General features: G+C 37.1%; 2 protein-coding genes across 2 annotated transcripts; one reads left to right on the top strand and one right to left on the bottom strand.

The window, feature by feature from the left end:
- Positions 1-100: 100 nt before the first annotated feature.
- Positions 101-5,027, bottom strand: grsf1 (G-rich RNA sequence binding factor 1). Its single transcript, XM_079871997.1, has 9 exons — positions 4,661-5,027; positions 4,430-4,571; positions 3,608-3,763; positions 3,352-3,486; positions 3,129-3,267; positions 2,313-2,431; positions 691-776; positions 366-501; positions 101-249 (listed from the first exon to the last, which is right to left on the bottom strand). Exons 1-9 carry the CDS (start codon positions 4,868-4,870, stop codon positions 197-199), a joined length of 1,176 nt encoding a protein of 391 aa, XP_079728123.1. The 5' UTR covers positions 4,871-5,027; the 3' UTR covers positions 101-196.
- A 486-nt stretch (positions 5,028-5,513) lies between these two features.
- mob1ba (MOB kinase activator 1Ba) lies at positions 5,514-17,997 on the top strand. The gene is made up of 6 exons (XM_079871406.1): positions 5,514-5,750; positions 12,344-12,510; positions 15,908-16,001; positions 16,644-16,777; positions 17,574-17,737; positions 17,889-17,997. Exons 1-6 carry the CDS (start codon positions 5,737-5,739, stop codon positions 17,964-17,966), a joined length of 651 nt encoding a protein of 216 aa, XP_079727532.1. The 5' UTR covers positions 5,514-5,736; the 3' UTR covers positions 17,967-17,997.
- The last annotated feature ends 517 nt before the right edge of the window (positions 17,998-18,514 follow it).

Here is an 18,514-nt window from a genome sequence, read left to right as displayed (position 1 = left end):
ACTTCCACTACACATGACTATTCTGTTAACATTGTTTCGATCTGAATCGGAAATGAATGTCTGAAAAGAAATAACAACAGGAAATATCTGTTAAGTTCTCTTTTAATGTTGGTTCTATGTATTCTTGTAATATACTCATACATTGAATAACTTAAATACATTGGGATGCATTTAAATACAGTTTACTTTCGTCCTATTATTCCTCCCTTGATGCTGATGAATTGAGGAACAACTCAATATATCGCTCATCTGGATGACAGAAAAACATACACAAACAAAAAACATGTCAATCACTTCATGTTTATATTAAACATTTTGGGCCACATTTGGGTTATTTCAAAAGATCACACATATTCATTGCTTACTTATATACTCTCTGTCTTTGGACATGGCTGACACAGCATCCTGATGTGTTTTGAAGTAGGCTTCTGCCTCACCGGTGGGTCGTCCGTTAGGACTGTACTCTACAAGAACCTTGACCAGTCTGATGGGAGCGAAAAACTGGAACACAAATTACACCTCGGTCCTTCAGTACTGAGATACTGTACAAGGTCAAATAAGCTTTTAATAATTACATAAACTATTCAAATCTGTAATTAATCTTACACTCCTCTTGACCACCTTACTGACTAAGCATATGAAGAGCAAAAAATTAAAAAAATCATGCTAATATATTCAATATAACACTACCTTTACAATGTCCTCTGCTGTGGCTTCATATGGCAGACCTCTCATTTGAACAAGGTTCGCTGTTGCTGATGTAGGGCTACTATTTGCTGTGAACAAAAATAAAGTCAGCGTATCTGCTGGGTTTTTACAATCAAATTTAAACTAGATAAAATTGATACTGTATGTGCAGAGTCAATGTCTATGTGTATGGGCAATGTCTATCTATGGTAACATACTAAACCAGAAAATGACTGTAAAAACCATGATTTAAACAACTTTACAACTCAAACACACTTTTATGACGTTTTATAAAATGATAAACCTCACTTTTAAAACATTTTTTAAGAATAGGTCATTACATTTTTAATATATAATATATTCCTAATGGTTTATATTTTTAGAATCCACATTAGCTTCCTTTTAGCATTTAGGACACTGTGTCTGCTGAGTAAAATTTTGATTTTCATATTGGTCTAGACCAGGATTATTCAATTAAAGTTCACGGAGGTCCAGACAATACTATTTTGGGACAGTTATACATTTCCATCGGGGCAGCCGTAGTACTATGTAAAAGAAAAAATCCAAAATAGTCATCAAAGATGAGAATCTTGTGCCCTGAGAGCTAAAGCAACGATGTAGGCTATTTTACTAATATTTACCAAAAAAAAGTCATATCCCAACTGGATATGAATACATAAAAAGGTTAAATCAGATGTTTTATCAGGCTATTTTTATTGTTATTTTACATTTAAGACAATTATGTGTACTATGGCACATAGAAGGTCATGGGACTGATAAAACATACTGGTGTAGGGTTTACCTCTCAAGAACAGAATGGACCATTTTTATATTTTGCTCAAAGTAATAAACTACTAAAAACAAACAACTTGCATAACATAATCATCAAAACTCTCATGAACAAAAACAAAGTTAACTAGAAATTGTTTTGTATTTCCTTGCCATCTCTAAATAATTTCCTAAATTATAGCATTGTTTATTATGAAATGTTTTATATGCTGATTAATAACGCTAAATGTATGGGGAAAACAACAAAACGTTTAGTCGAACGGTCATAGTCATCTGTATGACAGATACAAATAATTGTATTTGCTGGCTGCGTTCTCGTTTTCTGCAGCGTTTTAGCAAAAGTATCTATTTTGCTGCTCACCGTGTTTCTGCTACTGTGGTTAAAATAACCGCATTATCTGCAGCTCTTAATGTGGCAAAGGGCTTGAATGAAGTGCATTTGGCTCTAGATACAAATATTAGAGGATGTAGCGCTGAAAGATCATTACTATAACCCTGAGCACTTGTGGTGTGAACCACTCCGTTGTTTTGACACGCTGCTGACTTTAAACTGTAGAAATAATAAAATTATGTCCCGCAGTCTGCATGCAACCAAGCGAAGCCATGGTCCGCCATTTGAATACCACTGGTCTAGACTAAATTAAAACAGCGGACGGGCTGAATGATAATGCAAATTGATTAATAAAATGTATTCAAACTTTCTGATCAAACTGAATTTAAGACTTTTTAAGGACACACAGGGTCCCTGAAAGATGCATGGGAGTGCACACAGTATACAAGATATGTAATCATTTTTAAAGTCTGGATGTTAAGGGACACTGTAATAAACATCTTACCTGTTTTTATTCTGCGGGGCGTGTCCTCAGCTCCTGGTGTGGAAGCTGAAGTCTCATTTCGCCTACTTCCATACTGGACTTGGATCTCAGTTTTCCTGCTGGGAAAAATCTCAACATACCTGCATACGAGGAAAAAAAAAACCTTTATAAACGCAGATCCGAAACATTTTAGTACATCTTAAATATTTTTGGCATCAAATAGCTAAAAATTGGTTGTTTATTACCAAAAGTGTCACCTGAAGATGATAACATGCTCAAAAAAACATCATACTTCACTGTGAAATTATACATATAGCCTTGAGTGGGAAAATGTCTTTACTCAGTGTCATAAAGGACTTAGGGGCTGTTTACACGACACCGTTTTTTAACTAAAAACGGAAAACTTTTTATGTGTTTTGGCCATTCATTTACACTTAACACATAAACGTTTGAAAACGTACAAAGTACACATTTTTTGAAACCGATGCCATCGTCTTCTGTGTAGACAAAAAAAACACAAATTTGTGAAAACTGAGACATCATGTACATGCGTATGGGTGTGTAGTTTTTCTTTACAAAGTGACATCAACATGGCATGCAAAATACAGCGTTTTTAGTCGTTTCCACAGATCGGTGTGAACGGGGATCGTTTTGACTATGGTGTACATGAAAACTTTTCACTTTTAAGTAGGATCGTTGTCGTGTAAACGTACCCTTAAAAGACTCATTCAAAGACAACTGTGCAAACATATTTAACAGTTTCAAAGGAAAAACACATACATATTCCTGAAAAACAATTTGCATTCTTTTGCGTCAAGTAGTACTTGATATACCAACCTGTTTCCAATGACATCTCTGTCTCTCTTTAATGCCTTTTCAGCCATTTCCTTTGTGACAAACTGCACAAAAGCATCGCCCGAGTTTCTTCCTTTCCTGTTCAGGACTATTGTAACTCCATCTTCGACAATATCCAACCCTGTTTTGAGAACATCAAAACAGACAAATGAAGCATAAGGCTTTTATCAGTGCAATGATGTTCAAATGTCACATTATCTCTCACCAGAGAAAAACTGAACGATGTCTTTCTCGGTACAGCTGAAGGGAAGCCCTCTGAGTCGCACCACTCCATCTGACTCCGTAATCGGCTGAGTAGCCTTTAATATGGCTTCAGCATCTTTGTTTGTTATCTCATACACTGAAACACATGACACCAGTGTTCACTATTTATCAACTCTATGTACAATTAAAAACATGATAAACACACACACACAAAAAAAAGAAAACAAGCAAAGGGTATTTATTCAAAATCAGCTAACCCTCAACATAGCGCTGTCCCAGGTAATGCTTGTGCTGATCCAATGCTTTGCAAACATCCTCTTCGTGCTCCAGCTCAATGAACGCCTGTCCTGTCGGCTTGCCGTTCCTGTTGTGAATTATATGGATTCCCTGAACTCCAGCTCGAATCCTACAATCTGCAAAATAAAAAAATCAAACAATAAATAAATAAAGTGGAAAGTGTACTTCACATGAGGAGCAGATTATATCAGAACATCTTCAGGACAGCGACATCCATACAGTGAGGGTATATGTTGACTTCATTTCTGAATTACTTGAATTTCTAAGGCCTATGAATTATAATAATGATAGTAATTTTACATAATTTTGATGACGTCCACATTCAGCTTGCATTCATGTCTTTTTGCTGTGAAATCTAATGATTTTTATAAATTAAACCTAAGAAAAACTTTTATATTGCTATTAATATTTCAAGTAGAACATTTACTGGACTGAAGCAATGTGATTGTCCATACTATGGTCCATTATCATACATACAAATAATGTGAAAAATAAAAGCTTGAAATATGTTATAACAGATTTCTGAGGAAAGTTTATTTGTACACCTCGCACTGTATCATGGGCCAAAACGTAAAACACATATTATGCAACATTTTTAAAAGATTTCATTTATATATTTTGTCTAAAAGTTCAATAAACGGTTTCATTTAAAATGATATTTCTGACTTATTTCTTGTAAGGCTTTTCAAGGTTAACACACCTTCAATTGACCAAATCAAATAGAGGAAAAACAGCATGTCACCAAAATAATTTCTGAGACTGTAAAATATCAAAGCAAGTACCAGAAAAGAAGTTTATTAAGTCCTCTGCAGTACATGACCAGGGAAGCCCCCTGACCTGGACGATGAACACTTCCTTTGCTTGGATCTCTGGCTTAGGGGTGTATTCGGGTAGAGGTGGGTACTCGTCGTCTTTAGATGGTGCCTAAAACATTAAAGGAATAGTGTCACGAGAAAACAGTAAATTGTGTCTTGGACAGTATTTAAATGTTTGTACATAAATCAATCAGGTACCTCAATGGACAGGCTTCTTTGATATAGTGTCCATGGATGCTTGAATTCGCGGTCAGCTAAATGTCTCGCTGAACATGAATGAACATACCGACCTCGTGCTAATGTAGACTGCGCAGTTTTGATATGAGTCTCCAGGCATGGGAACTGCTGCTGTCTCCTGATAGAGCGAACAAGAGAGAACAACAGTGCGCTCCTACTGAATGCAGACATCTTGTACTGTACAAAACTTCAACTTAAAACATGTATGAAACCTAAAGTAAACAGACTCGGTAAACACACAGCTCATTTGCCCCACAAATCACGTTGACCTACTGCGTCAGAGGACATCATGACGCAATTAACACGCGCCACTGTAATTGACAGTCCTTTCAAAATAATAGTTCTCTGTGATTGTATTTCAAAACAGCAAAATACGGGTTGGATTTAGATTTTATTATTATTATTATTGTGATAAAGCTAAAACAAATTATTACAACATTTTATGGAAATTATATACTTTTTTATTAAGATGCAGTTTATCTTTGTCTAAACAGACTGGACCTTTTCACAATAAATAATCATGAATAACGAATAAATAGAATAAATTCATTTTCTAAACAACCAAAATTTAAACCCACAATTTTTTTTCTCACAAATTTTATGTAGAATTTATCAATTACAGTTATCCATTTGTTGAGTTTGTGGAGAATATATAATATTATATACGTGTGCATATGCTAACGTTACTATATAATATAATATAATATAATATAATATAATATAATATAATATAATATAATATAATATAATATAATATAATATAATATAATTTAATATAATTTAATATAATATAAACGCTAACGTGACTCTTATTGGAGCAGAAAGGAGGCGTAGTGAATATACTGTCGTGATCTCGCGGGATTTTTCGGCTCTGGAGAGACTTTGGATGGGAAGGAGAACTTTTGCACGGGCAGGATCAGTGTTGGTGGAGTGTTAAGGACATTAAGGCTCAAATAACTTGATTTTCCATCCTTCAACAGTCAAAATACCGGAGTAGTGTCTTTTTCTCATCTACAGCGCATTTTCCTCAAGGAGCGATGAGCTTTTTATTGTAAGTATGTGTGGGTTCTTTAAATGGGAACACTGATGGCTAGTTAGCAAGCGTAGAAATACTGCTTTTGTCCCGAAGCTGCCTGCACATGAGCAATCCTGACTCACAGCCGACCCGACACTTATTAGAAGTGAACAGTTATGGCATAAAAAAGCTGACAGAAGCGCAGTTTGATCGTATCTCAGCAGTTTAGTGCGCGACCATCATAACACAAAACTGTAGTCTGGCTAATGAAGAATACTTAGCCAGTGCATGAGGTCATCAGCATTAAATTGGATTTGAATACTCGTCCTTTATTACTATACTTGGGTTTATACCCAAACAGAGCCTTATTTTCCAACATCATGTCATTTATGTAAAAGTGATATAGTCGTGTTTTGTGGATTGACACAAGTAGATTTTTCCTCAAATGTGTCCCTCCAGGAAAACGCAAAAAGTCACCAAAAATTGCTAACGTTACCTAATAAGTGTTCTGTCGCTTTCACGATACGTACCTTAATAATTTGATATCAGAGTGCAACCTGAAATCCAGACATGATCAGTCTGGATTATCCCACTATAATCCCAGTATACTGTGTATAGGCTACTGTACAGTAACTCAGTGTAGTAAGTCCCAGTGCAGTTCATTTTGTTTTTAAATGTTGATTTGTGCTCATGTGCAAGCTGTGTTGATTTTCACATTTATGTTTTTTAATTATTTTTCAGTTTCTCCTAGGGCTGGGCGATCATTAAAAAAAAAAAAAAAAGATTTTGAATCGCGATATTCATACGTCTCACTATTTTCTACTTTTTTCTATTTGGATAAAAAAAAAAAATGTTTTATTTTATTTCACATCCTGCCCAATTTTGTCTTACAAACAATGTTCATAAATAGCTTTATAAAACTGGCAAAATTGGGTGTGAAAGCAAAAATAGGGAATGTAACCAACGTAGGCTATGCTGCAGTATATATTATTTGCAAAAAGGGGGTTAAAAATTACATTACACTCTAACATTGTAGCAACAACATTACAGTCTAAAAACTAAAATAATAGAGAAGTAGAAGTTAAATTCACTATAAATATTCACTAAAAATAAACAAACAAAAGCACAGACTAAATGTTAACAGTTTGGCGCTTATGTGCACTCGTTCACTGAAGTCTGTGAAGTTTAGCATAGACTCGATTACATAAGGCTTGTGCACTACTGACAGTAGAGCTGCACTATTAATCGTTAAAAGATCATGATCTCGATTCAAACACCCTCACGATTCGCCTGTCTATTATACATCTGACAGAATCACACCGGAACATTCAAATCTGTGTTTGCGCTGCAGCTGAGCCAGAGAGAGCAGATGTGATGTAAGAAACAGCTTCACAGACAGTCTTTCAGCCACACAATATAGTTATTTCTGTGTTACAAATATTTATATTATCACAGAAAAACTGGGATTAAAGCTGAAAAGCTGATGTGATGTGAAAAGTGATTCTCAGTTTATTCAGAATTGTGCAGATCTACCTGACAACAAAATGGAAGTATTTGCATGACCTTCTAACATTTACTGATGGAGAATATAACAGTGAAATGTGGTGTTTTCCTTAGTGCATAGCTTTAAACTATACGTGGTAACTATATCTTACGAGTTATTTTGAAAACCCTTAATATAAATAATTTCTCATGTTTAGGACAAATTGGATTATGCACTTTCCCTTACTATTTTTCAGATGTGCTAAATAAAATAATATCATAATACCAAACTACTGTATGTCGATATAAACTGTATTGCATCATCATATATCATTTATAAAAAGATATCGATAAATCGTACAAACTCGATATACTGCCCGTGCCCAGCCCTAGTTTCTCCCTAGATGTGTATCTTTTTCCATGGAGTCACTACTTTACAACGGATTTAATTGTGTTGTAAGAGCTAAATCATAGAAACAAGTATTATGTTTTGCTTGAGTATCTCTAGAAGAACACATATAATGCGTCAACAATGTAGAGTAGTGCATTTCTCTCTTCTTCTGCTTTCCTTTGAAAATGGGAAGTACTTGTGCTGCAACTTAGGCTGTGCGATTCAGTTGAGTATGAAGAAAAAAAAGCCTTGCATTAAACCTTCCACCAACTTACGACTAGAAATTAAATTAATATGAGAGATGAAAATTCATGTGCCCCCTGTGCCCTCATTATCTTAATCAAAATAAGCTAACTTCCTGTCTTCCTGTTGACTTGTCCTGTCTCTCACATGACTTTAAATTGATCTGCAAAGAGTGTCTTTCACCATTGTTTTGTTGCTAAAACAGCATAATTATGCCCTCAAACAATTTGTGCTCTTGGTCTTGGCCACATGTTTTTTGCTTTGTGAAGACAGGAATTTCCCATCTGACTTCTGCTTGATGCTCTGATGCTGTCGCCTGACTCAGGGAAATGTCATTAGGGGTAAAAGATAATGTCATTTGGGAGTGCCACGGCCTGAAAATGGGTCGCAGGTCTGTTCTGATCCTCTTTATTGTTGGCTTGACACATGCTGGTCATTCAAGTGAGTTTTTCAGAAGGTTTGTCTGTATTTGTTGATCACTTCCAGTTTCCTTTTGTTCTTTTCTGTGCAAACCCTGTCCTGTTTGTGTCTAAACAGAGCAACTGTTGAATTGGTGAAGACAGGCTGGCTCTGAGGTGTTGATGGATCATGGACCAGTAAAGGCACATACTGTATGCTTGAATGTTTAACTCAGAGGAGGAGTGGCCCAGCTTAGATATCAGGCTTGGGAAGTTTTACCTGTATATGAAGTCTTTAGGATGTGTTGAACATCTCCATATAGCTCTCTACTAGGGGTGTAACGGTTCTCTGTAAAATAAAAAATCTAACCGTACTGTTCTCCACTCACAGTTCAGCATGCACTTGCATCGCGGTTCATCTCAAATCCGATGACCCATCTATAATGGGTCATCTACAATGCGGATTGTTGAAAATAACTCGTAAAACAGGCAGTTAGGCTAATGTATCTCTTTGTCGATGGATGCGCTTTCTGGCTTTGCATAAACTTTGTTCAATATGCCGTCATCACCTGGGTGTTAAATAGCGTGTGAGCGCAGGTGAGACCTAGCCTAAACAGTGCACGTTACTATCTGTGTTTAAACTTGACTCATTTAAAGGATAATTCCGGTATTTAGCACTTTGAGTCTCTTTTCTGGTTTGTTTTGGATGAACTTGAGTGGTGGACACAGAAATTTTGACGATGGGTCCTGTCTCGACTTTTTGACTCGTTTAGAATCGCCTTTGACTGCTTCAGAGTGGCTGGCTACGGGCATGCACAAACATGTCCTTAAAACAACCCTTAACGTTTGTTTTCAAAACTGTGCAATTTACCGAGTGGTTAGTGGTAGGGCTGGGCGATTTAAATCGTGAGATTGTTATGCGCATCTCGTCAGTAAAGCCGGTTCCTTGATTAGTAGTAAATCGCCATCACCTGCTTTCAGATGGAGCAGCATTTACTACAAAGAGCCGTAGTTAACTGACAAGCTGAGCCATATCGCAATAATTATCGCTGGCGATACGTCTGCGATTTTAATGCGATATGGCTCAGCTTGTCAGTTAACTACGGCTCTTTGTAGTAAATGCTGCTCCATCTGAAAGCAGGTGATGGCGATTTACTACTAATCAAGGAACCGGCTTTACTGACGAGATGCGCATAACAATCTCACGATTTAAATCGCCCAGCCCTAGTTAGTGGTGTTCGTTGATGTTCCAAAACAAGTAGCGTAGCGAAATACTTTTCTGTCGTGTTTTATTTGCCATTTTGTAAAATCCCATTGATTTCTGTTGGAGGACTCATTGCTCGTTGATATTACTGCGCTACCGGAAACGGAAAAGACGCTTCAGACTCAAATATCGAGCGGAAGTTTATGCGCGGTTGTGAGGTATCTGAAAAAATAGTTCCACTATAGCAAATAACACGGATTGAAACCATACATTGCGCCGATATATTTGTTTTTAATCATCAACGAACACCACTAACCACTCGGTGAGTTGCACAGTTTTGAAAACAAACGTTAAGGGTTGTTTTAAGGACATGTTTGTGCATGCCCGTAGCCAGCCACTCTGAAGCAGTCAAAGGCGATTCTAAATGAGTCTAAAAGTCGAGACAGGACCCATCGTCAAAATTTCTGTGTCCACCACTCTAGATCATCCAAAACAAACCAGAAAAGAGACTCAAAGTGCTAAATACCGGAATTATCCTTTAAGCCTTGCCAATTTAAACATTCAGGAGAACTCTCGTTTCCCTGAACATAGCACATACTGAACCATACAGAAACCGTGACCCTAAAACCATGATAAAAAAAAAACGAACCGTGAGTAATTTGAACCATTACACCCCTACTCTCTACAGGGGTTTTTGAACAAATCTCTTGAATGAATGATTCAATGTCAAATACATTTTTTGACAGTCACTTGTAGCCACCTACTGGTGTAACAATGCAATTGATACAATCTTTATTTGAAGCGTGGTGATTTGCTCTATTTTGATAATGCTACTGTAGACAGCAGTGTTTATATCCAAACTTTAAACTTTTACCAGTACTTCTTTGATAATTTGAATAACTGTAATTAGAGATGCTAGCGATTAATCAATGATTGATTAATTAAGTTAAACGATAAAACTTCTCTTAAAAATCAATCGATGGTTTATTAAGCAAGGTCATCATTAGAGTTTGTAGTTTTGAGGTGTGTGCAGCTCATGTGCAAAATACGTGCAGCAGACACATGAGAGAAAATGAAGCGAGCGCGCCGTGCTTACGGTATTCTAAGTGTATTAATGTCTTCGAGCTATGCAATGGATTAAGTAGGATAACCTTTAAAAAAAAAAACATAATTTACCAAGGGACTGAAAAACCCTCCAAACAAGGGATTTTACAGAACATAAGAACTACATACTTGTGTAATCACCACTATAAAAGTACATAGAATAAACAAGTAATATAAGATCCTGATTGATGAGTGATGATCTTCCAGTGCTGTTTCAGCTGTGTGCTCCTATTCTAGGGCGCATGGTAAATCGAGACTTGTCAATCTGAGCGATCAAACCAATCTATGCATACCTCAGCTGTAAAACAGTGTCCATTTGGTCTCTACTTATCGTCCCTAACCACTATACCATTACCCAGCCCACCACACCCGAGATTGATTGGTTGAACTTTAAAATGACGTCAGAAAACATTGCGTCATGATCGCGATGCGATCGGATCCTGGAAGTCCTATAGCTTTAGCCAAGCAGCATGTCATATCACTCCGTGATCTATGCATTGTCTTATGTTGTGTTTGGGCTTGGTCGAGACCTCTTGGTCTGAATAAAGATATGTGATCTACTATGGTTTACTAATGTTTCGTGAAGTTACGGAAAAAAACGTGACACAAAAGCATCATGGGTATACAGTGTACATTGTGTCTTACTCAAATACTTCTGCTAATCAGTTGTGGGCCACTATTACCTAAAACCTTGTCTATTAATGCAGATTGTCTGTCGTTCTCACTACTTAAAAGATTAAGCATGGAGCAAGATTTGTTTTACTAACTTTTATGTTACATCAGTCATTTACGCTAGAGCTCGGCTAATGTATGCACTGTTATTGATACAGTTTCCACATGTTCACCGCAATACATTAGAAAAATACTCTGTAAATAATAAGTACAAGTTAAATAATCGGTTTGTTGATGGACATGCACTTGTTAACGCTGATGGTGAGGAATTACAGTTGCAACATCTCATAATGTACCTCAAACTGAGTAGTGTATCACTGAGAAACGTCCTACTCGAGTCGTCCTTGTGATGGAGGTTCGGGTTGAATAACTAGCCTACTACTTTCAATGTTTCATCATTGGACTCGTGCTCGGATTGATATGGGAAAATCGACGTCGTTGTTCATTACTGTGTTTAGTTCACGGTGTAGGAAGCCTCAGGACACACAGAGCTGACGTTGTTATGGCAATGGGGGTTTTTGTTTTTGACACACGTGCTGTACACGGTAGACCAATTTACAACAGACTGAGCTGTCTGGCCAATCATAGCAGAGTAGCTCGCGGAAAGGAGGGATTTAGAGAGATTGATTCATCTGACGAGTCGTTTGAGAGTCAATAAAAATGTGGCGATATTCAAATGTATATTATGATAAAATTAAACAGTTTTTTGACCAGCATTAGGAAACTTTAAAATAGCATAATAGGGGCATTTTAACAAATAATCGTGCAGCTCTACTTTAAAGAATATTTTTCATGGCAGTATACCGGGATTAATTTATCCCAGCAGCTAGGAAACGTTTTTGCAGAATATTACCCCTCATCTTTGCTTATAATAGTGCTGCCAGACTATTATGTGTACTCTACTATATATATATGTGACTTTTCCTAACCAACACCTGCTTCTGTTCTTTCTTACCTCATTACTTTACTCTGTTTAATCCCACACAAACAGGTTTCATAACTAAAAATAAACAACAGTATGTCATGTTCAGTGATATAATTTTGCTTGACGAAGTATTTTTTGATTCAGTGCAAGTGTGCAGCAAATCATTAAAGTGTGAACATCCTGCATTCTTACTCTTCTGTTATTCCACAGTGGAAGCCGCTCGTCAAAGACGTTTAAACCGAAGAAGAACATTCCCGAGGGCTCGCACCAGTACGAGCTCCTGAAGCATGCAGAGGCCACTCTGGGCAGCGGGAACCTGCGCATGGCCGTCATGCTGCCCGATGGAGAAGATCTCAATGAATGGGTGGCAGTCAACAGTAAGCATGTGACTTTAATCTAGGGATTTCTCCTTCTTTTTTTTTTGCATCCTCAGTGTGTGTAAAAAAACTGCTGTGATTATAAAAGTTTTTTATGTTTGTCCCATGTAGTTCTTAATTGTAAGTAGGTCTGTAGAATTAAAAATAAATTACATTTATGAACTACATAACTATAAAAGTATTGTATGTATATATGTCATTATTATTGTTCTTCTCTCTAATGAATAATGTGAATAGCCTAATGATGTAGACATGTCATCATGCATCATTCCTTCTAATAGCATCTCATACTAATGTGTCTGTCACATTCAGTATTGTGGCTTCAAAGAAGTGGCTCCTAAATATATATATATTGTTTCCCTTAAAGGTCCCGTTCTGCGTGATCCCATGTTTCAAACTTTAGTTAGTGTGTAATGTTGCTGTTAGAGCATAAATAATATCTGTAAAATTATAAAGCTCAAAGTTCAATGCCAAGCGAGATATTTTATTTAACAGAAGTTGACTACAAAAAACGGCTCGATTGGACTACATCCCTCTACTTCCTTCTTTAATGATGTCACTAGAACCGTTTCTTGACTAACCTCCGCCCACAGGAATGCTCCCTCAACTCTACTGGCTACTTGCGCACTTCTTATAACTTAGGCTACTGTGTTTACTCAGCTCTTACGGTGATTTTCTGAAGTAAAACTGACGCTTCATCTTTTGTGTGATGTACAATAAACTTTATTAAACTCATCAGTACATGTTTGATCATCATTCAGACAGCAGACTTGTAGGCTATTAATAAATAATGGATACATAGCCTACAAGCAGATGACAAATACGTTATAATAACCGTAATTAAACTACTAAACCATACCTGTTTCATCTCTATACAGCACTCTGACTCTGTAGGCATTATTGTCCGACTCGAAATGAACGCCGTTACTGAGAGTTTCTGATATTATCATCATTCCGTGAGATAAATTTTTCCTGACAGACTGAGCGCGAGCTCATGAAGCTCCACCCCCTGTGTCGTCCAGCAGCAGCTCATTTGCATTTAAAGGGCACACACTGAAACAGCTCGTTTTTCTGAGCCCCAAAAAATGTCAATTTAAACATGCTGTAAAAAATGATCTGTTGGGTATTTTGAGCTCAAACTTCACATACACACTCTGGGGACATCAGAGACTTATTTTACATCTTGTGAAAAGGGGCATATAACGGGACCTTTATAGGTTTAGTTCACCCAAAAATGAAAATTATGCCTTAATTGTAACTTTATAAATTGTTACTCAGTTGCTGTTTGTCAATACGTCATGCGTCGGGTCAGAGTTCACTCTCACTCTTCGGCCAGAACTCCTTACCGGAAGCCAGTGATTATAGTTTATAAAGTTATAACAAATGTTTCAAGTGGTTTCCCCAAATTCAACTGAAAATGCAACTTTTAATGACTTCTGCAGTCTCAAAATTATTCAACCCCCTGAATAGAATCCCTCACAACAGCATAAATCTGTAAAACAGGTGTTGTTTCAAGCACACCTGATGCAACTAATCAAGGCCTTCATTAGTTGCACCAGGTGTGCTTGAGCTAGAACACATGAAATATCTGAACTGGCTAGGTTTGACTGCATGTTAGAAATATGGTCAAAATATAAGTCAAAATAATGGTCCAAAAAGTTAAGAGAACATATCATCGCCCTTCACAAACAAGGAACAGGATACAAAAAGATAGCGAAGGCACCAAATGTTCCTAGAGACTCCATTAGAAGCATAGTTTGCAAGTTCACAGTTAAAGAAACAGAACAAAGACTTGGTGGCAACAGACACTAGGGCCCTTTCACACCTACCTTGTTTGGTCCGGACTTTCTGACTTTTCAGTTTGGTCCGAATCAAAATTACAGGTGTGAAACCTCCCCCGGACCACGGTCCGGACCAAACAGACGAAATTTGGTCCGACGAAAAGAGGTAGTCTCGGTCCGGATCAAACTGAACAAAGGTTTGGTTCGTTTCTAGTGTGAAAGCATTTTCTGTATGGTTCGGACTTTCGGACCATTTACAGGAAGTTCCTGTGGTTCCCGCGTAGCCTAAACAACTGAAGAAGAATGTTTATGTGCAGTCCTGCCCACAGCGTTTCTTCCAGCTGATTCGCACGCGCGCGCACACACAAACATACACACACGCACACACACACACACACACATTTGTCCTGCGTCCTGCCGGCGATGATAAAATGTTCGCACAACGAGGACGTTCATTTGGCGAATTTGAACTAGCGTCGAGTATAGTTGGTGCTGCAGGGAACATGCTGTAATAATAACAGTTAGGCTATAGTGGCAACGATATGCGTCACTCTGTTCATTAATTCTTGTCAAAGTTACCCGCCGACTTGACAACACGCAGATATCAGACGCACGTCCGTTTACAAACCAATCAATGTTAATGCAGCCCATATTGATGATGACGACAGGGCGCAAGTACGTCATGTAAAGTTCTTTAGTGCGCTCACATAATTGCAATGTGAAACCAAACCAAAACTAACCAAATGTATACAATGTATCAAAACATGACCTTTGGTTCGGACCTTGGTGCTGACTTTCAGGTGTGAAAGGGCCCTAAGGTTTCAGCTTGCACAGTAAGGTGCATAAAAAACGCATGCCAGAACTCCAAGACGTACACCACTACTGACCCAAAAGCACAAGAAAAGCAAAAGAATATATATATATATATTTATTTAATATAATTCCGATTGTGTTTGGCTGAAAGAAGAAAGTCATATACACCTAGGATGGCTTGAAGTTGAGTAAATTATGGGATAACTTTAATTTCTAACCCTCTAATATTAAAAATGTTGTTTAATATTGATGTTTTCACAAATATCATGTGTGTACATATGCTAAAATCTCGGATTTCAAAACCCTTTAAAATAGGTACAGTCAAAATCAGTGCTGTATATTCATGCTGACACTTGTGTGTTTAAATGGATCTTCCCAGTTATCATCAATTTTATAAGGTCTGTTTGTAGGTCAGTTTTGCAACATTTCAGAGGCAGTTTCTTGGATTCGTTCATAGCCTCTGGCCTTCTTCTATTTTTAGCAATAAAGGCAGTGGAGTTTTCTTAGGTTGTCAGCCTCAGGGACAGAGGGCTGAATACAGACTCTGGCAGTGCTGATGTTGCTGGGTTTAAGGTTTCATCTAATTACTGCAGCTCATGAAATATTGGGTGTACCGAACTTCTGTTATATAATTACAGCAGGGTTTCCAAAACCACTTGAGGTTGGTGATGGGACTGTATAGGGTAGATATTTATTTTGTTATTGTTTAGAACAAAATATGATTCATTTCAGACCGTAGGTTTTTAAATGTTTTAAGATGCTGGCATGAGTTTGTACTATAATGCTGTTTCATGTGCTTGTAGCTGTGGACTTCTTTAACCAGATCAACATGTTGTATGGAACCATCACAGACTTCTGCACTGAGGAAAGCTGCCCACTAATGTCTGCTGGGCCTAAGTAAGTATTAACAGGGATTTATCATGTGAAATATTTTGAGCATTACACTACTGTTCAAAAGTTGTTGTGTTTTCATATCTTTATTTTTATTTTCAAGTTTTTGAATGAAGTCTCTTGTGCTCACCAAGGTTGTGAGCATAAGATAATTCACTTTTGAATGGTAATTACAGATTAAAGTACAGAAGTGTTACATTTAAAAAAAAAGTTACACTTTATTTTAAGGTGTCATTGTTACAGTGTAATTATATATTTAAGTACTGAGTAATATTAATTAACTACATGTACTTACTATAGGGTTAGGGTAGGATTAGTGTTTAGTTGAGGGTTAGTTACATGTAATTATGCATAATTTAGTGTTATTACTATGGTAATTACATGTAACATATGTAACAAGGACACTGTAAAATAAAGTGTTACCAAAAAATATATATTTTTGGTAACGTATTTACACGTTACTACATGTACTTACTATAGTAATAACAGTAACTAACCCTAAACCAAACCCTAATTGTAACTCTATAAGTAGATGTAGTTAACTAAAATCACTCAGTACTTATTGGAGTAATTACAATGTTACTACGTCACCTTAAAATAAAGTGTAACCATATTTCTTTTAATTATTTTTTTATGTGTTGTCTGCAGGTATGAATATCACTGGGCCGATGGAACCAACATAAAAAAACCAATAAAATGTTCAGCTCCAAAGTACATTGATTACCTGATGACTTGGGTCCAAGATCAACTTGATGATGAGACACTTTTCCCTTCAAAAATAGGTTTGCTACTCATTTCATTTATTGTGCATGATATAGAAATTTAGCATGCTTTTTTTCTTTGTATAGCTCCTCATGATCATGGAGGGAACTGTCCACATGGTGGCGCTTTTAAAACATCAAAACTATTCAGTCTTCTCAAGGAACCTAGTTACCACATCCACAACATAATTATATACTGCTGGTCATTTTTTGACCATTTCCTTTTGCTTGGATTCTAAATTGCCCCATTATGCTCTTTTAAAGGTTCCCAATTTAGTTTTGAAGGTTTCCTACAATAGGTTTACTTGCATCAAAGGTCAAAAAGCGCTTTAATTCTCTCATAATATACACTGCAGCATCACCTCTTTTCTCACAGTATCTGAGACAGTTAGATAAAATGAAACGACCACTTGAATTTCAGCTCTGGAGGCTTGTAGTGATACGAACAGTAATGATGGCGTCAGTTTTACCGTATTAATTCGAGCCCGAGTCCTCAACCTTTGGAAGTGCATGGAAGATGGTCTTGCTTTCGCAGCACAGAAAATGGTGTCTTCTTGACAAGTGACAACACAAACCAAAATTTTCCATGCCACAGCGACAACTACAGGGCAGGTCAAAGTAAACGTTGTTCGCAGGCAGCCAATGAAGACCATAGGCTGCCGCTGGCATTATGCAAATTTGTTACAAACCTACGTAGGTTTGTGCAGAAAGTAAGGACTTTTTTCATTCAAAAACAACTATTTTACACACTACATGTAAGGTAATATCAGAAAAAAATGCATAATATGGTCATTTTAAAGTTGTTTTACATTTATAGGGGTCCCTTTCCCAAAGAACTTCATGTCGGTGGCCAAGACCATTTTGAAGAGACTCTTCCGTGTTTACGCTCACATCTACCACCAGCACTTTGACTCTGTTATCCAGCTGCAGGAGGAGGCGCACCTCAACACCTCTTTCAAGCACTTTATCTTCTTTGTTCAGGTGTGTACTTGTCATTGAGGTTAGTGCGAGTTAGTGTTTGTCGGGGTGGTTTGGCTTACCATAAGCGGATGAATATGATGTTTTCCTTGGCCAACTTAAATGAAAACATCTCTCTCTCTCTCTCTCTCTCTCTACTACTTTTTTTTTTCAGGAGTTTAATTTGATTGATCGTAAAGAACTAGCACCCCTTCAGGAGCTGATTGAGAAGCTCACATCCAAGGACAGATAAATCTGCTCTTCCTATCAGCATCTTCTCTAGTTTCTGTGTACAGGCAAGCCTGGCTTTGTTCTCTCTGTGTTTGACAGGTGTGTGGGAATGTTTTCCTTTGAGAGTTAGCAAAAGGCGGACTCCAAAAAAGCCCTTGATAAGCCACAGCTCAACTATAGGTCAAGGTTATAGTGGAATTATACTGCAGTCCTTTTGACGTCGTCTCAAACACGATCTAAGTGCCTGATACGTCCACTTTCAAAATTGTTTGTATAAAAAGCACTACCATTGCTATAAAACTTGCTTTCGACTTTATTTTAGGAGTACATAATAATTAGGTTTGTTAGTTGTTGTTTTTTTCCTCTTAGAAGTTCATAGATTTAAAAATACTGAATGAAGCGTTCATAGATTTTTCACGGAGATGAAGATGAATATTTAAGTCTTAGCTTCTCTTAAGTGCTCGTTTTAACTGCTCCCTGTGTCTCATGACGTATTTGGGATTTCCGTTAGCAGTTTCCGTAGTAGTTGAATTGAGATTTTATCCAGCCCTCAATGAATCTTTCCTTAAT

Source organism: Squalius cephalus (genome assembly GCF_949319135.1).
Source record: "Squalius cephalus genome assembly, chromosome: 5".
In the NCBI taxonomy this organism is placed as follows: domain Eukaryota; kingdom Metazoa; phylum Chordata; class Actinopteri; order Cypriniformes; family Leuciscidae; genus Squalius; species Squalius cephalus.
This window is presented reverse-complemented; position numbering and strand designations above follow the sequence as displayed.

Excerpts from the sequence above, each read along its gene's own strand:
- grsf1 (XM_079871997.1), bottom strand. The coding sequence starts at position 4,870 with ATGTCTGCATTCAGTAGGAGCGCACTGTTGTTCTCTCTTGTTCGCTCT. Across the intron at positions 4,572-4,660 it reads AAAGAAGCCTGTCCATTGAG|GCACCATCTAAAGACGACGA; the intron begins GTACCTGATTGA and ends TTAATGTTTTAG. Across the intron at positions 250-365 it reads CAAAGACAGAGAGTATATAA|ATGAGCGATATATTGAGTTG; the intron begins GTAAGCAATGAA and ends TCTGTCATCCAG.
- mob1ba (XM_079871406.1), top strand. Across the intron at positions 12,511-15,907 it reads TGAATGGGTGGCAGTCAACA|CTGTGGACTTCTTTAACCAG; the intron begins GTAAGCATGTGA and ends ATGTGCTTGTAG. Across the intron at positions 16,778-17,573 it reads ACTTTTCCCTTCAAAAATAG|GGGTCCCTTTCCCAAAGAAC; the intron begins GTTTGCTACTCA and ends TTACATTTATAG.